The following is a 27,618-nucleotide window of genomic DNA, read 5'->3' as shown; positions in this document are numbered from 1 at the left end:
GAGGAAACCCAAGAGACTGAGAACTATCCAGTCTCACTTAACCTCTTCTTTGCCCCTCTCCTCCTTCTCACAGGAAGCAAGACACATTCAGAAGAAACAGGTAGAGGGCAAATCTAGATAAAGGTAATGCGTTTGCTTCAGTGACACTGGGGGCTTACTGAGAAATGCCAAGTGTGGCCGTGGCAGGCAGGGCTGCATGGGCCCCATCCCAGAGTCCCTGTCCTGAATGGTGAGTTTCTAGGCCTCTGGGCAAAGTGCTGGATTTCGTATTCAGGTCCATTGCTAATCCCTCATACCTTGTTGCCACAGCTGGCAAGCAGGCCCTCCTTCATGATAATGATGGCCATAGCAGGTCTACTCCATGAGCCTCTCTCTAATGTCCCTCCTGTCTCCCCTCTGGTCTCTCCCTACCTCTGAGTTGGCAGGAACTCCTGGCTTAGCCAGAGTGCTCCCCTTGGACTTGTGTTCCAGGTGACTGATGCTCATCCGGGCAGCCCCAAGCCCCCCAATGAAGACTAGGGACAGCAGGACTACACCATGAACTCTGGGTCCTACCTGAGTGCCAGTACAATGGCCATCCCCACTATCACTGGCAGCAGTGTGGCACTGAGTGCCTGCAGCAGCAGCAACACCAGTGCCCGAGTGAGGACATGGCCAGGGCGGGCGGGGCAGTGGGCAGGAGGGCCGGGCGAGAGGTGGCAGGGCTGGGCGGGTAGGAATCTGGAAGAACCTGACTCCCCCTGTGAAAACCCCAACCCTAGACCCTGCACACATTGAGCACCAAGCTACCTGGAGTGGTGGCAGTAGCAAGAGTGACCGTGGGGGATGCGGGTGCATGTGAAGAACTCTCATGAGGTGCCAGTCGGAGCTGAGAGATAGTCAATGGTTCTCTCTTCCCTCAGAAGGTTCTTCTGGTCTTGACCCCTAGGACTTTGTCTTTGACCAATATGTAAATGTTGCTGACTTTTTTGCAGCCCTCAGGGTTGTCTGTGTGTGCACAGGGGCAGGTGGTGGTTGTCTAGAAGCGTGACTGTGAGGTTTCACTGTGTGTGGTGCAGAGTGTGTCTTTGTTGTGTGTATGGATTCTTGTATCTCCTTAGAGGCGATGGTGCTTGCCTTCGCCTCCCTGAGGACTGGGGGGTCACCTCACCCCTCGGTCTCTGCCATTCTGGTGGGCCTCTTTGCCCCATGTTCACGTACTACCCTTCCCTGCTCTGTGCTGAGCCAGCAGGAGGTTGGAAGTGGGGAGGAAGGGAGGACCAGGGTATTTCTCTCCCCGCCCCCTCCACGTTTGTGACAGTATTCCCAGCAGCAGCTGCATCTCCCCATGACTCCAACCCCACCAGACAGGCCTTGGGGTTCTGAGAACCCCAGTACCTCCCCTAACCTAGTGCGATGTTGCTGGCTTCTGGGTTACTTCACTATGCCTTGGTTGTGCTTTAAATACCTTGTTCTAAACACCTGCAGTGGCTTCTGTTTTCCTGATTGGACCCTGACTGATGTACCAACTGATATTTACGATAAATTACCTTTGCTCACCCATGTCACCTTTCCTCCATGGGCAAACCAGGAAGGAAAATAACTATATTGGCCATCTGACACTCTCTGTAAATATTTAAACTGAGAGTGTAAGCTCCAAGAGAGAAGAGATGCATCTGTCTTGTTCTCTATTGTAATCCTGGCACCTAGCACAGTGTCTGGCTCATGATATGTACTCAACAAACATTTGTCGCACGGATGAATATATCTTTATGTTAAGTGACAATATAGAAGCAATCCTTGGCCAAGGATAAAATAACATGGTGATGAGTGCAGTGTTCGTCAAAATGACTGTGGTAGGAAGGGATTCTTTGTTCATCTTCCCTTCAGCAGGGTTTTCTCCCCTCCATTCCCCTCCCTCCTCAGTTAGATGGGGGGCTACGGATCAACTCAGGAAGGATTTTCCATTACAAATGGGAAGCATTGGCACACTGCCCCTCTAGCATCATCAGGAACAGTGGTTGGAGCGGCCCCCACATCAACGCAGGGGGTGGGGAGTTTGTTGCAGGCAAATTGACTCCTTCCTCTGCTCCACCAGCCAGTTGAGGGACGGGAGAAGGAACTGTAGAGTATCCCTGTGGCCTCCACAAGTGTCCAGGTGAGGCCACACCAGCTAGGAGAAGCTTCTGCAGCAAAAGGGTAGGATGGAAAGGAAGGAAAGGAAAAGTCAGCACCTGAGGGGACTGGTATCTGAGGAACAGAGCAGACCAGCTAAGACTGCTCAGTGCCAGATGGAGTGGCCCCGGGAAGGCTGCCGGGGCAGAGTCACAGAGAATCTAGTTGGAGATTCAGCAACCACAGAGATGGTAATATCTGACTCCAGGGCCTGCCTGCCCCCCACCTTCTCTCTCCAGACCACGCCCCCAGGAGCCAAGGGTAATTCCTTACTTTCTGGAGATGGGAGATCTTAGCCTGTTCTCTGTGTATTTGAATCTTACCCTGCTTCTGTGTCCTTTTTTCTCCCCCCGACCCCTACCAACTGAACAGCCTACCAGCCTAATGGATACTTACGTGTGCTTTCCAAAGAAACAAAGCAAAACAAAGAAGAGGGTCATCTGGGGCATCGAGGTGGCCGAGGAGCTGCAGTGGAAAGGCTGGAGGCTAGGGAAAGAGATCACCAAGAACCTGGCACTGAAAAATCTAACCTTGAAAATTCAGAAGATGAAGTACAGGTACCAGTATGAGGGATCAGAGACCCAGCCCCTAAGCCCTCAAGCCCCCACCCCCAAGCAGTCACTCTTTAGAAAAAAAAAAGTTTAAAATTATCACAAAATTAGAGGCACCTGGGTGGCTCAGACAGCTAAGTGTTGACTCTTGGTTTTGGCTCAGGTCATGATTTCAGGGTTTTGAGATCAGCCTTGCTTCCGGCTCCTTGCTCAGTGGAGAGTCTGCTTGAGATTCTCTCTCTCCCCCTCTCTCTACACCCCTCCCAACCACACACAGACACACACTCTCTATTTGAAATATTTGAAATAAATCTTAAAAAAATAAAGTTATCCTATAAAATTAGAAGAGTATATAAAACATGCACAGTTTGAATAATTATTGAAAGTAGAACCCATGTGACCAGATTAATAATGGAATATATGAATTCTCCTATAGTATCTTCTAAAGACTCTGTAGTTTTGCCTTTCATGGTTGTCTTTTATTTATACAGAATTGATTTTTGTGAATGGTTTTAAGTAGGGATGTGATGACACTTTTCCTTAAACAAATGTCCAAATGTCCCCAAGCCATTTATTGAATAATGGATGTGTCACTGTCCTGTTGGAACACCTTCCCTGCACATAAAGGTAACCACTCTCCTGACTTCATGATAATGATTCCCTTGCTTTTCTCCAATGGATTTACCATCTGTGTTTGCATCCCTAAATGAAGTAGTTTAATTTTACCTTCTTATGAACTTGATGTTAAGTGGAATAGGATGGTATATTTTTGTGACTCCTTTGTTTTTGTTATGTTTGTAAGACTCATCTGCATGCAACTATAATTCATTCTTTTTTTCTTTTAAAGATTTTATTCATTTATTCATGAGAGACACAGAGAGAGAGGCAGAGACACAGGTGGAGGGAGAAGCAGACTCCATGCAGGGAGCCCAATGTGGGACTCGATCCCAGGACCCCGGGATCACGCCCTGAGCCGAAGGCAGATGCTCAACCACTGAGCCACCCAGGCGTCCCTAGTTCATTCTTTTTCATCACAGTATAATATTCCAACAAATGATTATATTGTAATATATTCATCCATTCTTCTGCTGAGGGACGTTTGGGTTGATTGTGGTTTGGGACTGTTATCAACATTCACGTGTAGGTCTTCACTTGCAGGGGTTCTTCCCAGGGGAGATACATAGGAATAGAATCGCTGTGACCTAGAACATGTATATGTTTGCCTTTTATAGATAAAGCTGACCTCTTCTCCAGAGTACTCATTTCTATTTATATTCCCACCAGCCATGCATGAATTCGTACACCTTCGCATTTTTACCAGCCATAGCTATTGTCAGCATTTAAAATTTTTGCCAACAATGATAATTTTTCCTGGTTCTAATTTTCATTTCCCAGCTTACTGAGACAGCTGACTGCCTTTCATATTGCTATTGACCATTTCATCTGTGGAATTCCTGTTCAAGTCTCTACTCACTTTTTTCTATTAGATTGCCTTTTTTTTTTTTAAGTGACCTCCACCCTCACGGAGGGCTTGAACTCATGACCCCGAGATCAAGAGTCCCACGCTTTACCAACTGAGCCAGCCAGGCACCCCTGTCTTTTAAAAAAAATAGCAGTTTTTATCGCTACTAATCCTTTATTGGTTGTGTATTATAAATATCTTCTCCCACCGGTGACTTGTCCTTTCCTCTCTTCATCATGTCTTTTGAGGAATTGAAGTTCTTAATTTCAAAGGAATCAAATGTATCAATCTTTTTATGTTCTGGTTGGTGCCATTTTGGATCGTGCTTAAGAAATCCATCTCTGCCCATGCCTAGGTCATGAAGACAGTCTCCTATAGTATCTTCTAAAGACTCTGTAGTTTTGCCTTTCATGGTTGTCTTTTATTTATACAGAATTGATTTTTGTGAATGGTTTTAAGTAGGGATGTGATGACACTTTTCCTTAAACAAATGTCCAAATGTCCCCAAGCCATTTATTGAAAAGTATACTTTCCCTGATGATCTCCTTCACCACTGATGCTTATGCTTGTCTTGTTTGTGATCTCAAAGTTGGGAAAATTCAAATGTATCACCATTGGTTTGGATGCTTCCTATAGCTTTTTGTTTTGGCTTGGTTTTTTTGTTTTGTTTTTTATCAGGTTAAGGACGATTCCCTTCTATTGCTAGTTTGCTAAGAGTTTTTCTCATAAACATATTGAAGGTTATCTAACATTTCTCTTTATGGAGATGATCACTTGATTTTTTTTTCTGTCTTAATTTGGTAACCTGGTAGATTACATTAATTGATTTTCTCTGCTAAACCAACCAGGTATTCCTTGAGTAAGCTCAACTTTGTCAGAATTCAGTATTCTTTCTCTATGTTGCTATATTCTTTTGGCTCTCTTGCTTTGCTTATGAGAGATAGGCCTATCATTTTCCATCTCCCTCTGCCTCTGTCAGATTTTGGTAAAAACTTTGTGATGGATTCAAAGAATACGTTAGGGAGTGTTTCCTCATTTTATATTACTGGGAAGGTAAGGCTGGAGTTATTTTTTATCAGATGTTTGGCAGGACTTTCTGTGAAGCTATCCAGTGTAGTGTTTTCTCTGCAGGAAGATTTTTAACTACTTATTCAATGGCTTTGATGACCTTATGTAGGATGGCCATGAAATTTATTATCTAATTCTTGAGTCCATTGTGGCAAGTTATACTTTCCTAGAAATGGGTTTATTTCATCTAAACTCTAACACTTATTGGTGTAGATTTATTTGCAGTATCATCTTCCTGTGGATATTTCTGAAGTCTGCAGTATCTATGGTTTTGACCCATGTGGAACTCTACAGCCCTGCCTAGGTCTCTGCTTGGATAGGCATCCCAACCCCTCTCTTCTCAGGCTTGGTTTCCCCCAGCTCAGCACTCAGGGATTCTTCTTGTTTTCTGAGCTGTGATCCTGAAGGGCTTAAGCCCCTGGCTCTCTCCTGCAGGCCCCCCAAGACGAAGTTCTTCTTCACAGTTATCCCTCAGCCCATCTTCCTGAGCCCGGGCATAACCTTCACACTCCCCATTATCTTCAGGCCTCTGGAGGAGGTAAGGTCTGCCATTGCGAGGGGGCAGGCAGGGAGGGGCACAGGCACCATGACCTTGGAACAGGAAGCAGAGGAGAGCAACAGGGAGCACTGCCCGCCGCCCCCCGTCCCCACTCTCCCCTACACTCCACCCCAACCAAGACATACACTTATACATCCTACTGGCTGCAGCCAAAACTCCAGCTTGCAAGCCCGGGAGAGGCTCCAACTCTAAACTCATTAAACTGAGGGGGAATTCCCTGTTGGGTGTTGGGGGCTAAAATCTGTGCTACTGTATCAGCTGCCAGGAAGCCCTAGATTCCTTAGCCTCTTTCTACTCCTCAAAACATTCCCCCAAGTACTTTGTTCCTCACTAAACAGGCCTCCTATTTCTGAGACCGAGACAGTGTTAGAGGATAGGTAACTATCTCTTCGTGGAGACTGAGGAGGGAGGGTTTTGGCCCAGCTCACCCCTCAGTGACCGTGTTGGGGGCCTGGCCAAGAGCCTGGGTAGGATGTGTGCTCCCCAACTACAATGCAGAGATCACTAAGCAGCCACTGCCTCCCGCCTCCCACATTGCAGAAGGAGTATGCGGACCAGCTCTGGTTTGAGAAAGAAGAGGGAATGTTCTATGTGGACCTGAGGGCCACCCTACCTTGCCACAACCTGACCTGCCCGTCATTTCTAGAGTTGCCCATGTGTGCTGTGGGGGACGTGGCTGAGGCCTGGTTCTGCCTGGAAAATGTGGGGTGAGGGGAGCGGCTGAGGCTCAAGGTGGGGAGAGTGAGTTTGGTGAGGAGGGTCCCAAGGAGCTGGTGGGGGAAGGCGGGGAGAAAGGGGCCCAGCATCTCTGCCTTTCTGAAGTAGGGGCAGTGGTCAGAATGAGCCCGGTGGCTCTGATCTACACTCCCCTCCAGGGACCTGCCCACTTTCTTCACCTGGGAGTTCCCCAGCCCATTCCATATACTGCCCACCACGGGGCTGCTGGAGCCGGGCCAGGCTTCCTGCACCAAGGTGACCTTCCATCCCCTTGTGGCTATCATCTATGAAGTACAGGCCACGTGCTGGTACGGAAAGGGCAGCAAGCAGAAGAGGAGCATCCAGTTGCGGGCTGTGGGTGAGGCCCAACCCCTCACCTGTCCCCAGAGCCCATCTACTGCCTCACCCTGGGTCTCAAAGCCTCAGCAGTTCCCCCTGAAACTTCCTCCACTGGCCTCTCCTCCACAGGACCTCCAGCAGCTTCCCCCCTTCCCCTAGCCTTGCAGGTTTTGCTTTTTCTTTGCCTTCCTTCCTGTGGCAGACCAGTGTCTCCCTGGGGATATCTGCCTCTTTCAAGGGACTCAGCTGGGGCAACACAGGTTTCTTCCCAAGACTCCTCTATCTCTGCCCCAGCCAAATGCGCCCAACTGCTGGTGAGCATAAAGCAGAAGCGACCAGAGGACCAGGATGCTGAAGGCGCCCAGAAAGTGTTGCACTTTGGCTCTGTTTCCGTGGGCTGTACCGTGGAGAGGCAGATCAAGCTGTACAACCCTTCGGTGGTAGGCGTCCTGTGTACCAGGGGAGGATGGGGCAGGACCACAGGACTGGCTGCTCCTAAAACCCATCCCCTTTACAAAATGCCATCTTTCTCTCCATACCTTTGGCCCCAAGCCTCACGTAATTAACCCACGGCTGTTGATACATACACGTGTCAACAAGTCCCCTCCTCTCTTCTCAGCTGGGGGCTGGGCTGGAGTCTTCCTTGGCCACCCCGAGAACCATTCCAAGAGCAGCCCTTAGGGGATCTAACCCCAGGACCACAGCTCGTCTTTGTGGTACCTTGGGGAAAGAAAAGAGTGCCCCCCAGGCCGTCCCAGGGCAAGGCGCACAGCTTGGCCCCTTCCTTCCTCCTGGTGGAGGTGGCCTCCATGCTCAAACTGACAAGTGGGCCATGGGCTGGACTTCGCTGCCCTCACCCCCTCAGCTGGGCTCTTGGGAAAGACGCTGCCTCAAGGCAGCTGTGACCTGTGACCTGACCTGACCCTTCCTGCCCTCACCTGGCCCCACAGGTGAGCGCTCCCTTCAGGATCGAAGTGGCCCCGGATATGCTGGCCGAAGATCATGCCTTCTCTTGCCCCACGACCCATGGCAACGTGCCCCCGGGAGAGAAGAAGTCCGTGTCCGTGTTCTTCCACCCAGAGACCTTGGACATCAGAGCTATTGACTACTTGTCCATCGTGCCCTCTGGCTGTGCCTCCCAGACCCTGCTCAAAGTCGTTGGCTTCTGTAGAGGTACTGGCAGCCCCAGGACGCTGCGCTGCTGCTGCTCCGGGACAGGAGCAATCCCACGTTTAGGGCTGGGAAGGGCTCTTGGGCTCCTTAGAAGGGCCTGGGGCCTCCTTCCCTTCAGCCTGGGCGTCTGCTGCCCCCTGGTGGGCTCGGCGGGGAATCAGATTTGGGCCCTGGAAGGAATGTTCCTGCCCTGGCCCCTGGGTGAGCGAGGAGGTGGGCTCAGGTTGCTGGGGCTCTGGGCCTTTCCAGCACAGCTTTCCGTCTCCAGGAAGCACCACTCTCCATCAGGTGGACGCCTCCTGAGACATCCTCCGAGAGGCTGATAGGCCCCTCTACCCGACCAGTGCAAGTGGGTCATGCGGCCCTGCTCACGGAGCCCCGTCCCCTCTACCCAGGTCCTGAGGTGTACCTGCAGCACCACTGCGTCAACTTTGGCTGGGTTAACCTTGGGCAGACCTCGGAGCAGGCCCTGTGGATTGAGGGCAGGTCTGACTGCACAGCCTACTTCCAGTTTGCCATGGACTGCCAAGAGAGTGTCTTCAGCATCAGGCCTACCTTTGGGACCCTGGTGGGCAAGGCCCGTGTGACCCTGCACTGTACCTTCCAGCCCACTCACCCCATCATCTACTCTCGCCGGGTGGCCTGTCTCGTCCACCACCAGGTGAGCCTTGGGGGAGGAGGCGGGGATGGGGTTTCCCTGGGAGTTGGAGGAGCCCAGCCTGAGGCCCAGTCATGAAGACAGGGCTCGGTGATCACTCTCCTGTATTCTGAAACTTCTGCTTGGATCATCTCTGCCTGGCTTTTGGAGCCAGAGCCCCCCGGCCAGGGGCGCAGGAAGGTTCGGCTCCCTCCAAGCCAAGCAGGTGTGCCAGTCTTGTCCTGATTCCTGCTGGGTCCAGGGCTTTTCCACCACTGCTGCTAATGGGAGGTGGGGGGGAGGGACTGGACTCACCCCTGCAGCATGTGCAAGGGTAGAGAGCCTTGAAGTGAGGATCCAACGCAGGGCCGTGAGCAAGGTTGTACAAATTGTGTCCTGATCAGCTGGCACCTGGCCAAGGTGGCAAATGGGGGCTGAAAGCTAGTCTTATACAGACAAATGTCACAGGACCCACTGTTCCTGGACCTGATTGGGACCTGCCACTCGGACAGCACCAAGCCAGCCATCCTGAGACCTCAGCACCTCACTTGGTACCGCACACACCGGGCACGGGGCCTGACGTTCTATCCTCCTGACATCCTGGGCATCATGCTGAGGGAGAAGAAGCTGCAACAGGATAAGGATGGGGCGCTCATGATTTCCACTGAGGTTTGACAGGCCCTTTGGGGCACCCCCCACGCACACACACAAACAGGCTACCCTCCCCAGGGTCATGCCCTTTTCTCTAGAAATTCTTGGCAAGTCCTGTGCCCTCAGAGCCCTATGGGTACCTTTAGTAGTTGGGGATGACCTGTGTGGAGCCCTAGTAGTTTTTTCTAGAAAGAGGCATGCAAATGAGGGGCAGTGGCAGGAGGAATGGTAGTTGGGCCCCCGCTCACCTGTCTCTCCCCATACAGGACCTGGAGGACATGTCAGCCCTGCAGTGTCCTCTCATTCCTCCCATGACTGAGTATTTCTTCGATGGTACCAGCGACCTAGCCATTTTCCCCCCACCTGTCAGCATAGAACCCACGGAGGTGGATTTTGGTGCCTGCCCTGGGCCCAAAAACCCCAACCCTGTCCCCCTGTACTTGATGAACCACACCAAGGGCAAGATCACGGTGGTCTGGACGCACAGGTCTGACTGCCCCTTCTGGGTGACCCCAGACACCTGCGACGTGCCACCACTCAAGTCTATGGCCATGCGCCTCCACTTCCATCCACCTTACCCCAACTGTCTGTATGTTGTGGAGCTCGAGGCCTTCGCTGTCTATAAGGTATGCCCAAGCCGAAGAGACCAGGGGTGGGGCTGCCTCTCTGTCCTGAAGCTTGAATGGCAGGGCAGGGTTGAGGGAGTAGGGTGGGGGTGCTCTGGGATCCATCCCCTCCGTGCCAAGCTCCTCCGTGGCCACAGAATAGTCCTTACTGGTTTGTCTTCTCCCAAGCTCAAAGGCTGCCTTGCTAAGGGGCTTCCTGGCCCATCTGACTATGCCTCATTTATATGTGGCCTCCCACTCCGGAGAACTCAGTTGGGGTCAAGCCCTTTAGGAAAATTCAGCACATAAGGAGTCACTCTCTGGGGTTCCTGGCTTCTCTCTAGTTCTTGAAGTAGGAAGTAGTCTGTCCAAACGAGCCGTGGGCAGGAAGCAGAGCCTGGGAGACCAAGTCAGGGATCTAGATCATTAGTTGAGGGGTGGGGTAGGGGCTCCAAGCACAGCTTCCCTTGGCCAGAGGCTCAGAGCACAGGCTGTGCCCAACCCAGCCTCATGGTCGCAGATGCTGGTCGCTCCCTCATCTCTGATCCTGCTTTTTTTCCCTTCCCTGTGGGCTCTGCCTACATGGATGTTCTTTCCCAGGGGTCAGGATGCTGGGGCTGAGAGAAGATTAGCATCCCTTACCAGCTAGATGACCCTGGGCAAGTGCCTTAATGTCTGAACCTTGGTCTTTTCATCTAAAAAATGGGGTCATATCTGAACTTTCAAGAAGGCTTTCCAAAGCTGAGACTTTAATTGCCTCCGATCTAACATCTTGGCAGAGGGGGAATGTGGAGGCTTGGCCAGGGCCGAGCCCTCCCGATATTTAGGCCACTGGCTCTAGCCCTGCGCCGTCTGATAGGGCAGCCACCAGCTACATGTGGCCACTGAACCCCTGAAATGCGGCTAGCCCAAACTGCGATGGGTTGTAAGAGACCCACCGGCCTTCAAAGACTTCGTGCAAAAAGAATGTGAAGTATTGGGATCCCTGGGTGGCGCAGCGGTTTGGCGCCTGCCTTTGGCCCAGGGCGCGATCCTGGAGACCCGGGATCGAGTCCCACATCGGGCTCCCGGTGCATGGAGCCTGCTTCTCCCTCTGCCTGTGTGTCTGCCTCTCTCTCTCTCTCTCTCTGTGACTATCCTAAATAAATAAATAAAATATTAAAAAAAAAAAAAAAGAATGTGAAGTATCTTACGCATCACGTATATATTGATTATATGTTGAAATGATCAGCTTCGGCATCTATGGGGGTAAATCGACATATCACTGAAATTAATTTCCCGTGTTTCACTTTGGGAAACAGTGGGGCCAACAGAACACGTGAAATGACGTCTGCGGCTTGCGTTTGCGGCTCGCGTTCTGGTTCTGTTGGCCAGCGAAGCTTCTCTAGGCACATTCCTGCAGGATCAGTGCTGTTCCTACCTCCCCTGTTGTGGTTATTACAGGGCGGATCGGCTGAGACCGGGCCTGGCGCGCCAGTCAGAGCTGTCAGGACGGCTGCTCTCTGCGCCGCCCTCCCAGGGAGCCCCCTCCTCTCTCTGTGCCCAACATGAGGCTCTTGTAGTGCAGGGGGGCAGGCTGGGGGCCCCGCAGGGTCGGACTCGGGCCTCTCAGCTTGGGTCCGGCCTCCTTGCAGGTCCTGCGGAGCTACAACAACATCGAGGAGGACTGCACCGTGTGCCCATCCTGGTGCCTGACCCTCCGTGCACGAGGCCATAGCTATGGTGCCTTCTTGGAGCACCACATCCCTCAGTATTCCCTGGATGCCCCCAAGGTGAGCGTGGCCCCAGTCGCAGTGGGAGGTGGGACAGGGGAGCTTGGTGACTGCCTGGCTCTGAAGATCCCTCTCCGCACTCCGATGGCCTCAGATACCTCCCAGTACCCTCCTGGGCCATCCCAACGTCCCCACCACCAGCCTCTGGGCTCTGGGCATGTAGGACTCTCTCATGGGCCAGACTGCGCTTGGACCACTGGCCCCTCCCAGCTCCCTCTGATATAGTCCCTGGGCCTCTCAAACTGAGGTTTAAAATTCTCTAGCTCCTTCATTTGTTTGTGCCTGGTTTACTGAGCACCCGTTAGGGATATGGCCACCCACCTTGAGCCCCTGCCCTTGGAGATTGCCCAGGCCTGTAGGGGTCACGGAGCTAGCTGGTCCCTGTCATGATTCCCAGGCCTCTCTCTCTCTCTTTTTAAGATTTTATTTATTTGGATGTGTGGGTGGCTCAGTGGTTGAGCGTCTGCCTTCAGCTCAGGTTGTAATCTCGGGGTCCTGGGATCGAGTCCTACATCGGGCTCCCCACAGGGAGCCTGCTTCTCCCTCTGCCTGTGTCTCCCTCTGCCTCTCTCTGTGTCTATTAATATTTTAATAAAATATATTTTAAAAAGATTTTATTCCTGGACCCTGGGATCACACCCTGAGCCGAAGGCAGACACTTAAGCACTGAGCCACCCAGGCGCCCCCACCCTGCCCCCAGGCCTCTCTGAAGAGCCCTCAAGGGCCCTGTCTACCTGAGCAGCGGCCAGATGACAGAAGGCCTAAAAGCATAAACCCTGGAGCCACATAGCCAAGGTCTGGTCCTGGCTTCTCCTTTGATGCCTCTTCCCAGCCTCCCTTACCTTTGTCATCCTTCCCATCCTTTGTCTCCACTGCCTTTATGCCTCCTGTTGCTGGAAAGGTGCCACTTTGGGGCACTGTGCTGGGGTGATCCTGCTCCCCTTTCCACCACCAATTGCACTTCTGCTCTCCAATCCCCAACTGACTTCACCCCCGAGATTCAGCTCAAATCTCTCCCTGACTGCATGGGGTTGCCCTCACTGACCCCTGTCCCTTAACCTTGGCCAGTTCATCCCACAGTTTGTGGTCTTTGCTGCTGCCCAGTTGACTCTGGGCCTGTGTTGCCCCCCACTGTCTCACACACGTGCCCCTGGACAGGGCACCCTGGTCAGCAATTTTGGGCCTCATGTTGTATGGTCCCCAGCTCTTAGTCGGCAGCTGGCCATACCCTACATGCTTAAGGAATGTTTGGAAGCTGGGATTTCTGGGGCTTTCCCTTTCTCAAAGTGGGGTTCCCCTCAGCCATCTGTATGAGAATCATCTAGAAGGGGCTGCTTATCCCAGAGCTTCTGGAGCAAGATCTTAAAGTGAATTCTCCAAAGGATGATTTAAGGGCACCCTAAAATGAAAGACCTTCATAACTTTGAGGAGGGGTCACAGAAACCTCCGTTTCCTGGGCCCACTTCCTACAGCCACTCTGTCTCCCCATCTAGAGGTCTCTGGAAGACAGAAGCATTTTTTTGTGCCAAGCTGTGTCCCTCCATTCCCTGCTCCCAGGGTAGTGACTGGGATGTGTGGCAGTACCTTGGAGCTCCTTGTCGGAGGCAGGCCCACCCAAGGCCACATAGACTTCCCTGATCCCCTCGGCGTCCCGGGAATATTGAGGGATGTGGTGCTTGTGTGCACATCAGCGGAGTGTTGGAGGGGGAAGTGCATAGATCTGAGCTTGGTCCGTTTTATCTCGCACCACAGCTCTTTCCAGCAGTGTCCTCCAATGAACCCTCCTACCGCAGCCTGCTCTTGATCAACAAAGGCTCCATGATGTTGACCTTCAACTTGGCCCCCCAAAGCAGCTCGGACATCTCCCTGCGGCCCAGCTCGGGCCTTGTGGCCCCCAAGGCCCACCAGATCCTCTTCGTCTGTACCTACCCCAAGGGCAACTCCTGGAAGCAGCACATTTTCTACTTGCAGTTTAATTTTTGCCCCCAGTATCTCAAGGTAAAAGGCAGAGCCAGGGGACTGGGTCCTGAGGAGTGGGCTGTAGTTCAGGGCTTTCCTTTTCAAAGCTAGATTCTGAGGCTAGCTTCCGAAGATCCCCTAAAATAGTCAGGGGACTGCTTCTCCCCAGGAAGTGCCATAGCAGGGAGAAGACCCCTTGGCCACATCTGTGAACAGCTCTCCCACCCTCAGGGCCCAGCATATCCACCTCAAGGTGTCTGGGACAAGAAAAGGGGTGCAGAGGTCCCAAAGGAATGAGTGGGGGCAATAGTAGGTTCCCATCTGCAGGTTGCAGAGGGGCGTATGGGGCTGGGCCAGGGTGGTGGGCCCATGTCTGGCCCATGAAATGGTCTGTACATCCTCTCTCAGTCCCTGAGTTCTTTTCAAGAACTGTCTTCTGGATCGGCCACTACCTCCTCTGCCGGGACAGAAGCTGCTGGTGCCTGGGCTGGAGGAGGGCCGGGACAGAAGCTGCTGGTGCCTGGGCTGGAGAAGGGCCTTTTGCTGCCCTCCGCAAGGGGGAAGAGCTGCCCACTCATGGCTTCTTGGACATGTAGGGGAGCCAGGGCAGCAGGGTGACGTCAGGACACTGCCCTACCTCCTCCGGCCCTAGGAGGTAATCATGCAGAGCCGGGAGGAGCCTCTGCAGCTGAAGCTGGACACCTGTAGGAGTGTGTTCTTCAAGCCGACCTGGGTGGGCTGCTCCTCCACCAGCCTCTTCACCTTCCACAACCCCTTGCGTCTGCCCCTGGAGTTTGAATGGAGGATTTCCCAGCAGCACCGGAAGATGCTGGCCGTCCAGCCTGCTCGGGGGCTTATCCAGCCCAGCGACAGCCTTGTGAGTCCTGCCCCACTGCTGGGGGCCCATGCTCCCCTCTGCTTGCTCCCTGCCCCCCAGCCAAGGCACGGACTCGGGGAAGTCTACGTGAGCTTGGGTGGGCTGTGTGCAAGGAGATCCCAGGGCATCTCTCACTCATGCCTATCAAGGGCCGGGCTTACAGTGTGCACCTTCCCATTTAATCTGTGATCCCTTCCCTTGACTTAGAAGTGGAGGTTACTGTTACCACTGTCCTAACCCCCATTTTACAAAGAATGGAAACTTAGAGAAGGAAAAGCCATTTCACTAAGATGATAAATGAAGAGGTGCAGAGCTGACACTTGAACCAGTTTCAAGGGGGCAAAGTCCTGTCTCCATCCGTGGTCGTCAAAGCCACGAGATCCTCTGGAGGTGGTTGGGAGCAGCTGGATTTGGGGCCAAATGGTGGATATCATTAAGGTGTGAGGAAGAGGAGTCCTTGAGGCCTCAGCAGCAGTCTGGAAGGGGGACACCAGCTGGATCCCAAACTAGCAGAGCCCCATTCCCTGGTCGAGGGCCTTATGGGTTAGTTGGGGGTGGCCAAACTTGGGCCAAGAACCACCAAGACGTGGTGTCTGGAAGAACCCAGGTAGTAGTCAGTGAGGCGAGAGACCACATGGGCTCTGGAGTCAGCTTCAAGAGTTCACACTCCAGGGATCCCTGGGTGGCGCAGCGGTTTGGCGCCTGCCTTTGGCCCAGGGCGCGATCCTGGAGACCCGGGATCGAATCCCACGTCGGGCTCCCGGTGCATGGAGCCTGCTTCTCCCTCTGCCTGTGTCTCTGCCTCATTCTCTCTCTCTCTCTGTGTGACTATCACAAATAAATAAAAAATTAAAAAAAATTAAAAAAAAAAAAGACTTCACACTCCAGCTCCCACCAAGCCCCCTCACCAGCCGTGTGACTTTGGTCAAGCTACCCCACTTCTCTGCCTCCAGTATCTCATCAGAAAATGAGGTACTAAAATAATGCCACTGACCTCGTGGGGATAAAGGACGGAGGGGCTGAGGGAGATAACACACGATGCCTGGCACAGGGTAACTGCTCAGAAAGGGGTACCATAGCTTGATACCCTGCAGTGGGACCTCCGACGGCCAGGAGTCCGGGCAGGGATCTGGAGAGCCCCATGCAGTGGTGATCTCTGTGACTGCAGACGCTGACGTGGACCTTCAGCCCTCTGGAGGAGACCAAGTACCTGTTCCGAGTGGGGATGTGGGTCTGGAAAGCCGGTCTGCCCCCGAACACCAAGCCCCCCGCCACCACCCACTACATGCTCCGGCTGGTGGGCGTCGGCATCACCAGCAGCCTCTCTGTGAGTAGGAGAACCCCGGCAGGCGGGCTGGGGAGCTGGGGGCCAGGGCGCAGGTGGGAGGAAGGCTCCAGGGTGCCCGGCTCCAAGAGGGCACGGGATGGGAGCCCGCTGGCCCTGCCCTGCCCTGGAGATTCTCTGAGGCCCGGGGTGGGAAAGCCAGGCTGCGGCTGGCTGACTCTGGCCCTCAGGCGAAGGAGAAGGAGCTGGATTTCGGGAACGTGCTGGTGAACAGCACTCAGTCCAGGCTGCTGGTGCTTCTGAATGATGGCAACTGTACCCTTTACTATCGCCTCTACCTGGAGCAGTGCAGCCCCAAGGTCATGGGCAGCAGCCCCCCTGGTACTTGGGCCTGGGCGGGGACTGGGCCCAGGGAGGCAGGCCGTGGGGGACAATGGCTCAAACACAACCGCTAACCAGACCACAGTTTGAGGGCAGGCGGAGCGGGGCTGAAAACTTGGTGCTTCCACCTCTGCAGATGTGTGGCCCTGGGTGGGTGACTGTGAGCCTCAGCTTCCTCATCTTTAAAATGGGGCTGTTGCTGGCACCCACCTCACAGGGCTGCTAGGCGGAGCAGAGTGCATAGCGGGTGCTGGTGACGCAAGAAATGGTTTCCTCTGTCTGCTCTGGGAAGAGGGACTCTGCTCCCTGTTCCTGGCTCTGGGCCTGCTCTCTAGCCAGTGCTCCGCTGGCCCAGGGGAGGATATCGGGAAAGGAGCAGAAGGAGGGGCCGGGACTCTCTGGCCTGCACTGAGGGCCTCCTCTACCCTCGACCCTGCTGGGTCGTCTCTGAGCAGCCTTGCAGCTGGACCGCACAGAGGGCAGCATGCCACCCCGGTCCCGGGACACCATCTGCTTGACTGCCTCTCCCAACCAGCGGTCCCAGTACTCCTGGACGATCAGCTACTCCCTCCTCTCCCACAGAGGTACCTGGGCCATGTGGCAGAGTCGGGGCCAGGGAGGAAGGCGGGAGGAGCACATGAGCAGGACTGAGGGTCCAGACAGGGCTAGCAGGGTGAGTGTTGGCGTGCGAGGGTGCGTCCTTGGGTGGCTGGTGTGTGTGCCCCGTACCAACCACAGCTGCCTGCCAGTGCCTGTGTGTGTGTGTGTGCCTGCGTGCCCCTGAGCTGTGCAGGACTCAGCATGGAGGGTTCAGAGCAGCACCTGTTTCCTGTGGGAACCTTAAGACAAATCCCCCAGCTGCCTTGAGCCTCAGCCTCCTCCTCCGTAAAATGGGGCTGTTATCAGCCTACCCCCGGGGCTGCTGGGAGGAGTCCAGGGCAGCACAGAAGAGTGGCTGACACTGTAGACTCGGGCCAGACTGCCTGGGATTGGCTCCTGATCCCAGCATATATTAGCTGTAGTAATCTTGGCAAGTTGTTTAAATCTCCGTCTGCCTCAGTTTCCACATCTGTAAAATGGTGATAATAATGATGCCCAGACCAAAAAAAAAAAAAAGGAATGAAGCACCAAAACATGTGAACTTCAAGGATGAACCTCGAAAACGTTAGGCCAGGTGAAGGAAGCCAGTGGCCAAAAGCCACATATTGTGTGAGTGTTTATGTGAAATGTCTAGAGCAGGCAAATCTATAGGGACAGAAAGTAGATCAGAGGTTGCTGGGGGGGTGGAGGGCTGGGGAGGGGGGAACGGGGAGCGACAGCTGCTTGGTCCCAGGCTTCCTTTTAGGGATGACAAAATGCTCTAAATTGGATAGTGCTGGTTGCAAAGCTCTGAAAATATGAAATCTCTGAATTGTATGTGTTAAAAGGATTAATTTTATGGTATATGAATTATATCTTGACGAAGCTGTTAGTGAGGGTCAGTTTGCAAACAAGTAACGGGGTGCATTTAACACAGCGATGCATGTGGAGCACTTCAGACGATGCCTGACACATAGGAAGTACCAGACAAGGCTTGGCTGTTGTCAGGAACGTCCCAGAGCCTGGGAGATGTCTGCTGCTCCTGACAAGGGTCCTGGGCAGGTCGCCAGGGGTCCCACACCTTAGGCTTGCATACTCTGCCCCAGGGCAGCTGGGAGGTGAGGCCACTCCTCTCCTCCACACCCTTCTCCCCTAGATAACAAGGCTGGGGACAGGCAGGAGCTGTGCCACGTCTTCCTGATGGCCGTGTATCCCTTACTCTCCATCCTGGATGTCTGCTCCATGGGCAGCATCGAGGGCATCACCCGGAAGCACCTGTGGCACCTCTTCTCCCTGGACAGGCTCAACAGTTACTTGGAGCGTGACCCCACCCCCCAGGAGCTCACCTTCAGGGTGCCCACCCGGCACAGGTGAGGCAGGCCCAGGGAAGGGGCAGGGCCTATTTGGGAATGTTCTCGGAGCTTTCTGCCCACACCTCCAGCACCCATCTCCCCTGCAAAGTCTTGCCCATCCCTGGAGGGGCCTGGAGAAGTCAGGGATTGGCTCAAGGTCTGACGGGCTTGCTCCCCCCTGCCCCCCCAAGTCCCACCTGCTAGAAGATGATTGCCCAGCCAGCACCCCCTGGGAGGGCCCCATACTGTCCCCATCTGACTCTGAGTCTGTTTCTCTGCTCCACACAGCACAAGCCAGATCCCCCAAGTCTTCACCCCTCTGAAGCTCGACTTCAATTTTGGGGCAGCACCAATAGAGGCCTCCCCCTCGGTAGTGCTCCTGGCCCTAAAGAACAGTGGAGTGGTGCCCCTGGACTGGTATGGCAGGCTTGGAAGGGGCTGCTGGGGGGCCCGGGAGACAGGCGCCGGAGGCCTGGTGGCTCTGAGAAGTCTCCTTGATGGGGTGGGGAGGCCAGCGTGAGATGGGGGTCAACCATCCGCACTCCAAACCTGTCGCTTCCGGAGATGTGCATAGGCTCAAGAGGGAGGGGACTGACGGGAGACCGGCACGGTCCTCCTAAGAGCTCAATGAGTGAGAAGTACCCTTTGGACACCTGCTGCAGCGTGGCACTGATGTGCAAGCCTTTTCTCCTCCGAGCTTCACACCAACCCTGGGGGAAGGAAGCCCCCTCCGCTGACTCTTTTGCAGACGAAGGCTGAGGACTCGGCTAAGACCACTCAGCCATCAGCGGCCAGAGCCAGGTTCAAAGCCAGATCTGTACCAGGTAGTCCTCAAGAAGTCTTCAGACCGCTGCTGTGTACCAGGCAGGCACTGTGCTGGGCACCGGGGCACCCCCGCCACAGCTTCGGCCCAGGAGGCCAGGCCTGCATGGGGGCGAGTTAAGACCTCTGGTGGGAAAGGACAGGGATGGGCTGCCATGGAGCCAGTGTCGGGGAGGGTGACGCGGCTCAGCAAAGCCACGTGGGCTGCAGGAAGCCTGAGGCTGTGCCTCTTCAGTCATGTGGGCCTGGGCCTGGAGCCCTGAGCCTGCCAAGCGTGGCCCTTCCTGTGCTCGGCTTTCCTCCCATCGGGGCCCGAACTCGTGCCCAGTAAACATCCTGTTTCCAGGCCAGGGCTTTTCCTTGCTCTTCCTCCCTGCCTCTGCCACGTGTCTTGACTTCCTACTAAATTTCCCTTTGATGACTTCTAATTTTTCGTGCCTAAACGGAGGTGAGAAAGGAGTATACCCAGCTGGGTCAGGCTTGGGGGGGAAAGAACCAGGGGCCTGGCCTGGGAAAGTAGGCATAGGGGGGTGTGGTGGAGGTGGCTTCTGTGATCTCAGGAAAACTTCCAGCTTGAGCAGTCTTGGGGTGTGGTAGGGGCAGGGATGGGGTGGAGGCTGCATCATTGGGGGTGCAGTGGCCGCCCTCACTCTCTGGATTATTCCTGCCCCTGAGGAGGCTGGCTCTTTATGTGGCTCCTGTCTGAGAAGAGCCAGGACTATGAGTGGCTGAGGGCTCCTGGCCCTGATGACTTGAGGAAGCTTGGCAGGCAGGGCTGCTGGCCTGGTGGGGGAGGCCCGGGCCCGCCTGAGCTCCAGATCGCCATTCACTGGGGCTGTTGGAGTGGCCAGAAGCCAGGCGCTACAGGAAAAGCGGCGTTAGTCTGTCCGGGCGTGGAGCAGGGTATTTTGGTGGATTATGCATGCAAGTGTGTTTGTGTAGGAGCAAGCCAGCTCACACTCCGTGTGGAGAGAGTCCAGGTTGCTGGAAACCGAGGCGGGAGGAAACCCAGGCAAGGTGCCCGCTGAGCTGAGCCCATCCATCAGGAGATTATTTGAGGTTCATTCAGGAAGGCAATCCGTGCTTCTTCCTGGAGTCCAAGCACAGCGAACCTTCCTTGGAAGGCTTAACTCTCCTCGGCTTTTTGTGTTGTTGTGTTTCCTTTCAATTTCTTAGAAGGCTATTTTTGAAAAATCTAGCCAGTCTCTGCTGAGCTCATAAAGAACAGACTGAAGGTTTTATTCCCACCAAGACCAGTAAGAAATGGGGAGTGTGGACTTGGCCTGAAGGCAGCAGCAGGCCGGGACAGAGTGACAACCCCCAGGTAGGAGGGGGAGCATCTGAGGAAATAGGAGCCGTAGAGCCCTCCCCCCTCCAGGTCTCCTCCCCTGATGCTTAGGGAGGCAGAGGGCCTTACAGACATCACATATGCTGGTTAACATCTCCTGCTTCCTCGGTGCACTCGTTAGGTCTTGGCTAGATGTTTACTGGGGGCTTCCTAGGCCCGGGCTCCTGGCCTCAAAATTGAGATGCTGACCGGTCCAAGCCTGGCCCTCTGGGTGCCCCAGGAGTCTGGGGTAGGCCAGCTTTTCGGTCCAGAGTGATGTGTGTAGAAGAAAGCTACAACTGAGCTAGACCCACAGCTTAGGGAGAAGGGGCAGAGAGGCTGCAAAGAATCTTCTAGACAGAGGGCCTGGTAGGTGCACAGGTAAGATAAAAGGGCTCAGCCTGGCTGGAGCGCTGACAGAGAAGGAGAAAGGGGTGCCGAATGTGACTTGGGAGGCAGACAAGGGCCAGGGCATTGGGCCTTCTCCCAAGAGTTTGGATTTCTTGGCATTGATGGTGATGTATGTGGGGACAAGGGACAGAGACATGATCTGCCTTCAAGACCTATTGCTCTGGTCTGGGGTCAGGGTGCAAGGTGCAGGGTGCAGGGAGAGAAATGGACTAGCAGCTTGAGGCAAGGGAGCAGAGGTAGGGGCCCACACTACAGAACTGGCAGGGACAAGGGGCTGGGATTATTTGGAGGGGGACTGGGTTGGAAACAGAGGCGTCAGAACTATCCAGATAACCCCAAAGTAGCAAGATCTCCAGTTTATTTATTTTTAAAAAAGATTTTATTTATTTATTCATGAGAGACACAGAGAGAGAGAGAGGCAGAGACACAGGCAGAGGGAAAAGCAGGCTCCATGCAGGGAGCCCAGTGCGGGACCCGATCCCGGGTCTCCAGGATCACAGCCTAGGCTGAAGGCACCGCTAAACCGCTGAGCCATCCGGGCGGCCCAAGATCTCCAGTTTAGTCGCTGATCGGTATCCCCTGGATAAAATGACAAAAGCAGTTTATTCACCTGTCAAAAGACACAAAGGTGATGGAAGAAAAGCAAGAAACTCCCCAGCTCCCAACCCGTGTCCACTCTGCTGGGGTCACCAGGGTTTGGAGGGGGCTTCTGCCCTCAGCACACATACAGAACACACGCACCATCACAGCCCTGAGCACACGTACAGCCCACATGCATGAATTCAAGTTACCCTTAAATTTTTTTTACAGTAACAGCACGATGCTGTACTTACAGCCTTCTGCTCAGCATTAGATCAGTAACATTTTCACTCGTCATTATGCCAATAACATTCCTTTCAGATCAATACAGATCAATGCACAAAACTCTTCACTCTTTTTTTTTAAGATTTTATTTATTCATGAGAGAGACAGAGAGAGAGAGAGAGAAAGAGAGAGAGAGGCAGAGACACAGGAAGAGGGAGAAGCAGGCTCCAGGCGGGGAGCTCGATGAGGGACTCGATCCCAAGCCCAGGATCATGCCCTGAGCTGAAGGCAGATGCCCAACCACTGAGCCACCCAGGCGTTCCTCTTCACTCTTTTTTAAAAAGATGTTTTATCTATTCATTTGAGAGAAAGAGAGCACAAACAGGGGGAGAGGCAGAGGGAGAAGCAAGCTTCCTGCTGAGCAGTGAGCTGGACTTGGGGCTCCATCACAGGACCCTGAGATCATGACCTGAGCCAAAGGTGTCCCCTTAACTCTCTTTTTAATACTTGCATAATATTCCATAATATGAATGGCTCTTAAATTATTAAACTAATCCTGTCCTGGATGACATTAGTTGTTCCCAGTGATTTTTTTTTTTGCCACTACAAAGAAAGCTGTAATAAACACCTGTGTGTGTGTGTGTGTGTGTGTGTGTGTGTGTGTGTATGTGCACGTGCACACATGCATTTATTCCTGGAGATTAGTTCCCTAGGAGAGAATTTGTGAGTCAAAGGGCATGGGCAGTTTTTATTCTAGTAGATGCTGTCAAAATCCCTATAACAAAAGGTGGCAGCAGTGCCTTCCCTGCCTCCCTGTTTGAAGGTGTCTGCTCTTTCTAAACTTAGCAGCATCGAGTGGAACTGTTTATCAAGCTTCTGATAGGAAAATATTTAAGACTGATTCGGGGGAGTCTCGATTTGCATTTCCTCCACTCTTTGTTGAGCATTTCCCATTTGGCCTGCTCCCCGTTCGCGCCTTCTGCCCAGGGCCCAGTTCTGTGCCCTGTCTCTACAAGGGAAGGGGGTCCTCCTTTTCAGGTTGTAACCTGGGGACCCCCTGGCTGCTTGTTTTGTCAACCAGCTGGAGTGCAGTTTCCTACAACATGAGGCATTTTGGGGAGCACTAAGTCTATGCCCAGACTTTCTCCAGGTGCAAGAGTGCCAGCTCTGCTGGGGCATAGGTTCTCTGCCCTGGGCCCACACTGGCCTGGGCACCCTTCCTCTCGGGGGCTCCTGGTTGGTGGTTGGTGCTGCTGGCATTTTTAACGGCTTCACCTGGCCCTTCCTTAGTCACACAACCTGCCCCCTTCGCCCCAGGATTAGTGGCTAGCTAGGTCAAAGTCACTCACATACCCAGGTAGTCCTCTTCAGCCCCTGTTACCCACAATAAAAGCCCCAGTCTCTACTTTCCCACATCATCAGCAGGGACCTGCTGCTCTTCCCAGGTTTGGGGGCTGTTATGAAGTGAGAACCCACTAGAGCTGCGTTTGCTCAGCCACGGATGGGGCCGCTTACCCAACCCGGGGAGGGAGTAGGAGCAGCCTCCACCCACTCAACCTGCGGCCCAGCGCTCCCGCCTCTCTGGTCCAGGAGGCTTCACTCCGCCTTTGCACCCCTCTTCCAGGGCCTTCCTCTTTCCAAGTGACCAGAAGATTGACCTGGAGCTGTGGGCGGAGCAAGCAGAGTTTGACCGCACAGAGCTGCACCAAATGCGTGTGCAGGACAACTGCATCTTCTCCATCAGCCCCAAGGCTGGGAGCCTGAGTCCTGGGCAGGAGCAGGTGGTGGAACTCAAATACAGGTGCTCCCTCCACTGCCTGCCCTACACTTCCGGTCCTGGAGAATCCCCTCCACCCCACCACTGCACCCTGTCCCTTCCCCTGGTCGCCTGGAGGAGCTTGGCCTTGCACTCTGTGACCCCAGGGTACCCTAAGCGCCCACCACCAATGGACGATGCTGCCCACCCACTTGGAGGGAGGTTTCACTTCCCTCTAGCCCTGTCCCAACTCGGGGGGTTTCCACTTGCTCCCAGCAGCTAGTGGCCCCAAAGCCTCTCTTGCTTGTACCGGGGCTCAGGAACTCAGCCCAGACTTGTCCCCTCCCTTCCAGCCACCTGTTTATTGGCACCGATCGCCTCCCAGTGCTCTTCAAGGTGTCCTATGGCCGGGAGATCCTGGTGAGACCCCAGACCTCATCCTGTCCTGGGCACCCAAGAGAGGAGCAGGGAACCGTGCACCCCCCACCTCCCACCCCGGGAAGCTAGGGTCGAGATCTTTCTGCTGAGTGCTTTATTTCCTCCCAGGGAAGGATGGTAAACTCATGGGCTTTCTATTTCCAGCTAAATTTCATAGGTGTGACAGTGAGGCTGGAGCAAAAGTACGTGCACTTCACCTCCACTAGCCACCAGTTCATCCCTGTACCCATCGGAGACACACTGCCCCCAAGGCAGGTCAGTGAGCCCCACTGTCCTGGTTACCGAGAAGTCTAAGCACTGATCTCTGAGTATCCCCCATTAGCCCTTTCCCAGGTGACAAAGACCCTGCCCTCCGGAAGTCCTCGCTCTTAGAGGTGGGGCAACGAGTGGGACCCTGAGTTTGGGCAACTAGGAGAGATCCAAGGTGAGAGGCTTCCACTTCCTGAGGCCTGGTGCTGAGCCCTTTGCCAGGCCTCGTTCTGGTGCAAAAGCAGGGGCTTCTCTCCTCTGGCATAGGATTCTTTGAATGTCTTTGACCATGAATCACCCTGATATATTTTGGGTAATAACCCAGTAAGTACATACATGCACATATAACTAAAACAAAGCTCATAAATCAGTATGTGCACTACTACATGCAAAGTGTTCTGATATTTTCTGTTTTTAAGTTATTCTGTCCCATTTCTTACATGCTAGACGTGACCTGCTAAATTGGCTTCATGACCTGTTCACAGATAAGTCTCAGCCCCAGTTTGAAAAATCACTGCTCCAGGAAGGACATTTTTCTGATGTATGAAAAACCAGACTATGAACCCTTGCAAAGCTATAGAATTTTCTTTATTCAGTAGAGTGAATTGGGTTCCTTGGCTCTGAAAATGTACACTGGAAATCTCCCACAGGGGGACAAAATATTTTCCCAAACATGCTGTAGCTGTGACATTTCTAAGGATTGAAAAGTCCTTGTATTTCTGAGTGGAGGCCTCTGGTCATCCAGCCAGCAGTCAGAGGAATGGGCTTTCTGGCCATGAAAGGATGGGACCCCCTGGCCCCAACCTCTGTTTGCTTCCCTACAACAGCTTCTACCCTACTGGTTTCCTTGAAGCCCCACCCAAGGCTGCAGGAGCCCAGGTCCTTGAAAAGGAAGGCAAAGACTCAATGTCCCATGGAAAGCTTCCCCTTGAGAGACTAGACCACTCCCCTGTGGCCCTGAACACAGACAATGGAAAATGGGTCTGGAGCCAGGAGACCTAATTGTGCCTCCAGCCAATCTCCACAACTGTGGCCAAGCTTCCTCTTTGATTCATGAGATGACGACAGATTGTGGCCTGGATCCACCAGAGGGCAGCGGAAGTAGAAGTGAACAGATTTAATTTACATTTTGGAGGCAGAATCATTGGGACTTGCTGGGGCTGGATTGGGAGAAAGGGAGGGATTGAGATGTATTGAATTCCTAGTTTGAGCATTTACTGAAAAGAGTTACCCTGGGGGTAGAAATAGGCTTTCTAGTGAAGAGTTTGGTTTTTACCAAATTTGAGATGCCTATAAGACAATCAGTGGCCGGTGAGGGGGCAGGAGGGCTTGTCAAGCGGAAGTTGGATACCAGGTCTGGAGCTCAGAGAATGACCCAGGCTAGAGAAATATCAGCATATTCAGGAGTGGGTGCTGGGAATGATGAGGGGGCAAGACCTAGATCCAGACGAACTGTTGGCTCTCCCTGGCTTCCATTTTTTTTTCATCTTAAAATGAAGGATTGGCCCAGAAGATCCCTGGTTTCTTCCAGGACATTCTATGATTCCCACACTTTGGAGTTAGTCTTGGGGGGCCCCATAGCTTCCTTCCCCTCCCTCATCTGCCTTTAAGCAGGACTGCCTCTGAGGGCAGATGTGGAAAGTGGCAGCCTCCCTGGTGATTAGAACAAGAGCCTAGAAGATGCTGAAGGGTCTGGAGGGTGCATGCATGGACACTTCTGTAAATCACAGACGTGAGCGATAGTGCCCCCTTATACCCTGACAAAGGTGAATTAAGAGTAAATAAGGATTACAGATTATCTTAAAATGTCACAGGCTGAAAATATAGTTATATACTTCTTGAGTGATCAAGTGATAAGGGAAATCAGAGGTCGTCAGGGAGCCCTAGGCTGTAAGAGTGACATCATGATCAGCCTGCCCTCCTGCACACAGAACCCCAGGCTCTGTGCATTGCAGCCCTGGGCTGGTATGAAGACTTCATTATTCCTGCCCCCCTACAGATTTATGAGCTGTATAATGGTGGCTCGGTGCCCGTGACTTATGAGATCCAGACCAATATCCTGTCACAGGTTCAGGAAAAAAATTTCGATCACCCCATCTTCTGCTGCCTCAACCCCAACGGGAAGATCCAGCCAGGCACAACTGCTCAGGTCTTGTGGATCTTCTCACCTATTGAGGCCAAGACCTACACGGTGAGCAGCAGCCCAGGCTGATTAAGGATGGAGGTTGGTGTTGGCCTCCTCGGCAAGCTTTGCTCTGACTAGTCCCTTCCCCGCCCTCCTAACTTCCCAGGTGGATGTGCCCATACACATCCTGGGATGGAACTCAGCCATCATCCGCTTCCAGGGAGTGGGCTATGACCCCCATGTCATGGGGGACACAGCCCCATTCCACAACATCTCCTCTTGGGATGACAACTCCATACATCCTAGGCTGATGGTTCCTGGACAGGTAGGAGAGGGAAGGGAGGTAGGAAGGCCTGGGAACTAGGAGGAGCCTTAGACCCCCGGGGGGCCACTGCAGAGGGATGAGGAAGCTGGGAAAGAAATGTGATGGAGGAGGCAGGGGAGGGATGCAGAGGTGAAGCCTGGAACCAGCCCTCATCTGGAGCTATGAGGCCGCACCGGCTCCATGAGAGGCTTACTCTGCCACCTAGTGCCCATAGGTGTTCCTGCTCAAGTCACTCTGGGCATTGGGATGGAGATATTGGAAGGGGTAGAAGGAAGCTCTCCCATTTTTGGCTGTAAGATATTCTCTTCATACAGAACAGCCCCTCCCTGTTCCTAGATGGATTTTGCTGTAAGATATCTAGAGTCAACAGCACCATCTTTAGTTCAAACACAGCCCACTGTTGGGACATCTGACCTATTCATCCATCCATCCATCCATCCATCCAACTCCTCCCATTGGCCCACATGCCCATCTACTCATCCATCCATCCATCCATCCATCCATCTATTCATCCATTCATCCACTTCTCCATCCATCCTTCCATACAGCCACCCAGTCACTGTATACCTATATATCTGCCTGTTCACCCTTCCACTCCTACTGTTTTTGGACTCTAGCTGCATGCTCAGCACTGCGGAGGACACGAAGAAGAGCCAGACAAGGTCTCAGCCCTGGAGACACTCAGGGTCCCTGCAGAGAGAAAGTGCCCCTTCCATGTGGTGTTTCCAGACCCCCTGCTCTTCTGTTCCCAGTAAAGATGCCAACAGCTCACACCCCCCCCACCACCATTAAGTTTACAACCATCCATCAGGGATCCAAATTATGTTGGTTTGAGTTCTGTCTTCCCCAAGCAAAAATTTTTAAAAGACCTTATTTATTTATTCATGAGAGACGGAGAAAGAGGCAGAGACACAGGCAGAGGGGGAAGCAGGCTCTCTGTAAAAGCCCAATGTGGGACTCGATCCCGGACCCTGGGAATACCCCCTGAGTCAAAGGCTCAACCGCTGAGCCACCCAGGCGTCCCCCTAAGCAAATTCTGATTGCTCAGCCCTCCCAAGCCTATTTTAATGGTCAAAAGCATAGGCTTTAGAGTGAGACTGTCTTGGGTTATTCCCGCTATGCCTGTAAGAGACTTTTGGAAAAAAATTTATGTTCTCTAAACCTTAGCAGCTCATCTGTAAAGTGGGGACAATTATTATATATGTATACCCCAGGGCCATGGTGAGGATCAAATGACTGA

The 27,618-nt window shown here is 53.3% G+C and overlaps 1 protein-coding gene across 1 annotated transcript in view; it reads left to right on the top strand.

Annotated features, from left to right (window-relative positions):
- Positions 1 to 478: 478 nt before the first annotated feature.
- The window catches only part of CFAP65 (cilia and flagella associated protein 65), a 32,647-nt gene continuing 5,507 nt past the window's right edge, over positions 479 to 27,618 (top strand). The window contains 24 exon segments of the mRNA XM_038585772.1: positions 479 to 527; positions 530 to 642; positions 2,527 to 2,711; positions 5,671 to 5,773; positions 6,335 to 6,501; positions 6,670 to 6,869; positions 7,145 to 7,290; positions 7,801 to 8,023; positions 8,419 to 8,684; positions 9,129 to 9,329; positions 9,578 to 9,937; positions 11,551 to 11,688; positions 13,441 to 13,686; positions 14,300 to 14,524; positions 15,693 to 15,851; positions 16,040 to 16,190; positions 16,646 to 16,774; positions 17,926 to 18,139; positions 18,410 to 18,538; positions 23,110 to 23,286; positions 23,595 to 23,661; positions 23,824 to 23,934; positions 25,928 to 26,119; positions 26,220 to 26,378. Coding sequence (XP_038441700.1) covers positions 479 to 527; positions 530 to 642; positions 2,527 to 2,711; positions 5,671 to 5,773; positions 6,335 to 6,501; positions 6,670 to 6,869; positions 7,145 to 7,290; positions 7,801 to 8,023; positions 8,419 to 8,684; positions 9,129 to 9,329; positions 9,578 to 9,937; positions 11,551 to 11,688; positions 13,441 to 13,686; positions 14,300 to 14,524; positions 15,693 to 15,851; positions 16,040 to 16,190; positions 16,646 to 16,774; positions 17,926 to 18,139; positions 18,410 to 18,538; positions 23,110 to 23,286; positions 23,595 to 23,661; positions 23,824 to 23,934; positions 25,928 to 26,119; positions 26,220 to 26,378 — 4,110 coding nt within the window.

Source organism: Canis lupus, chromosome 37, assembly GCF_011100685.1.
Source record: "Canis lupus familiaris isolate Mischka breed German Shepherd chromosome 37, alternate assembly UU_Cfam_GSD_1.0, whole genome shotgun sequence".
NCBI classification, from domain to species: domain Eukaryota; kingdom Metazoa; phylum Chordata; class Mammalia; order Carnivora; family Canidae; genus Canis; species Canis lupus.
The sequence above is the reverse complement of the archived record's forward strand: the minus strand, read 5'-3'. Positions and strand labels throughout refer to the sequence as shown.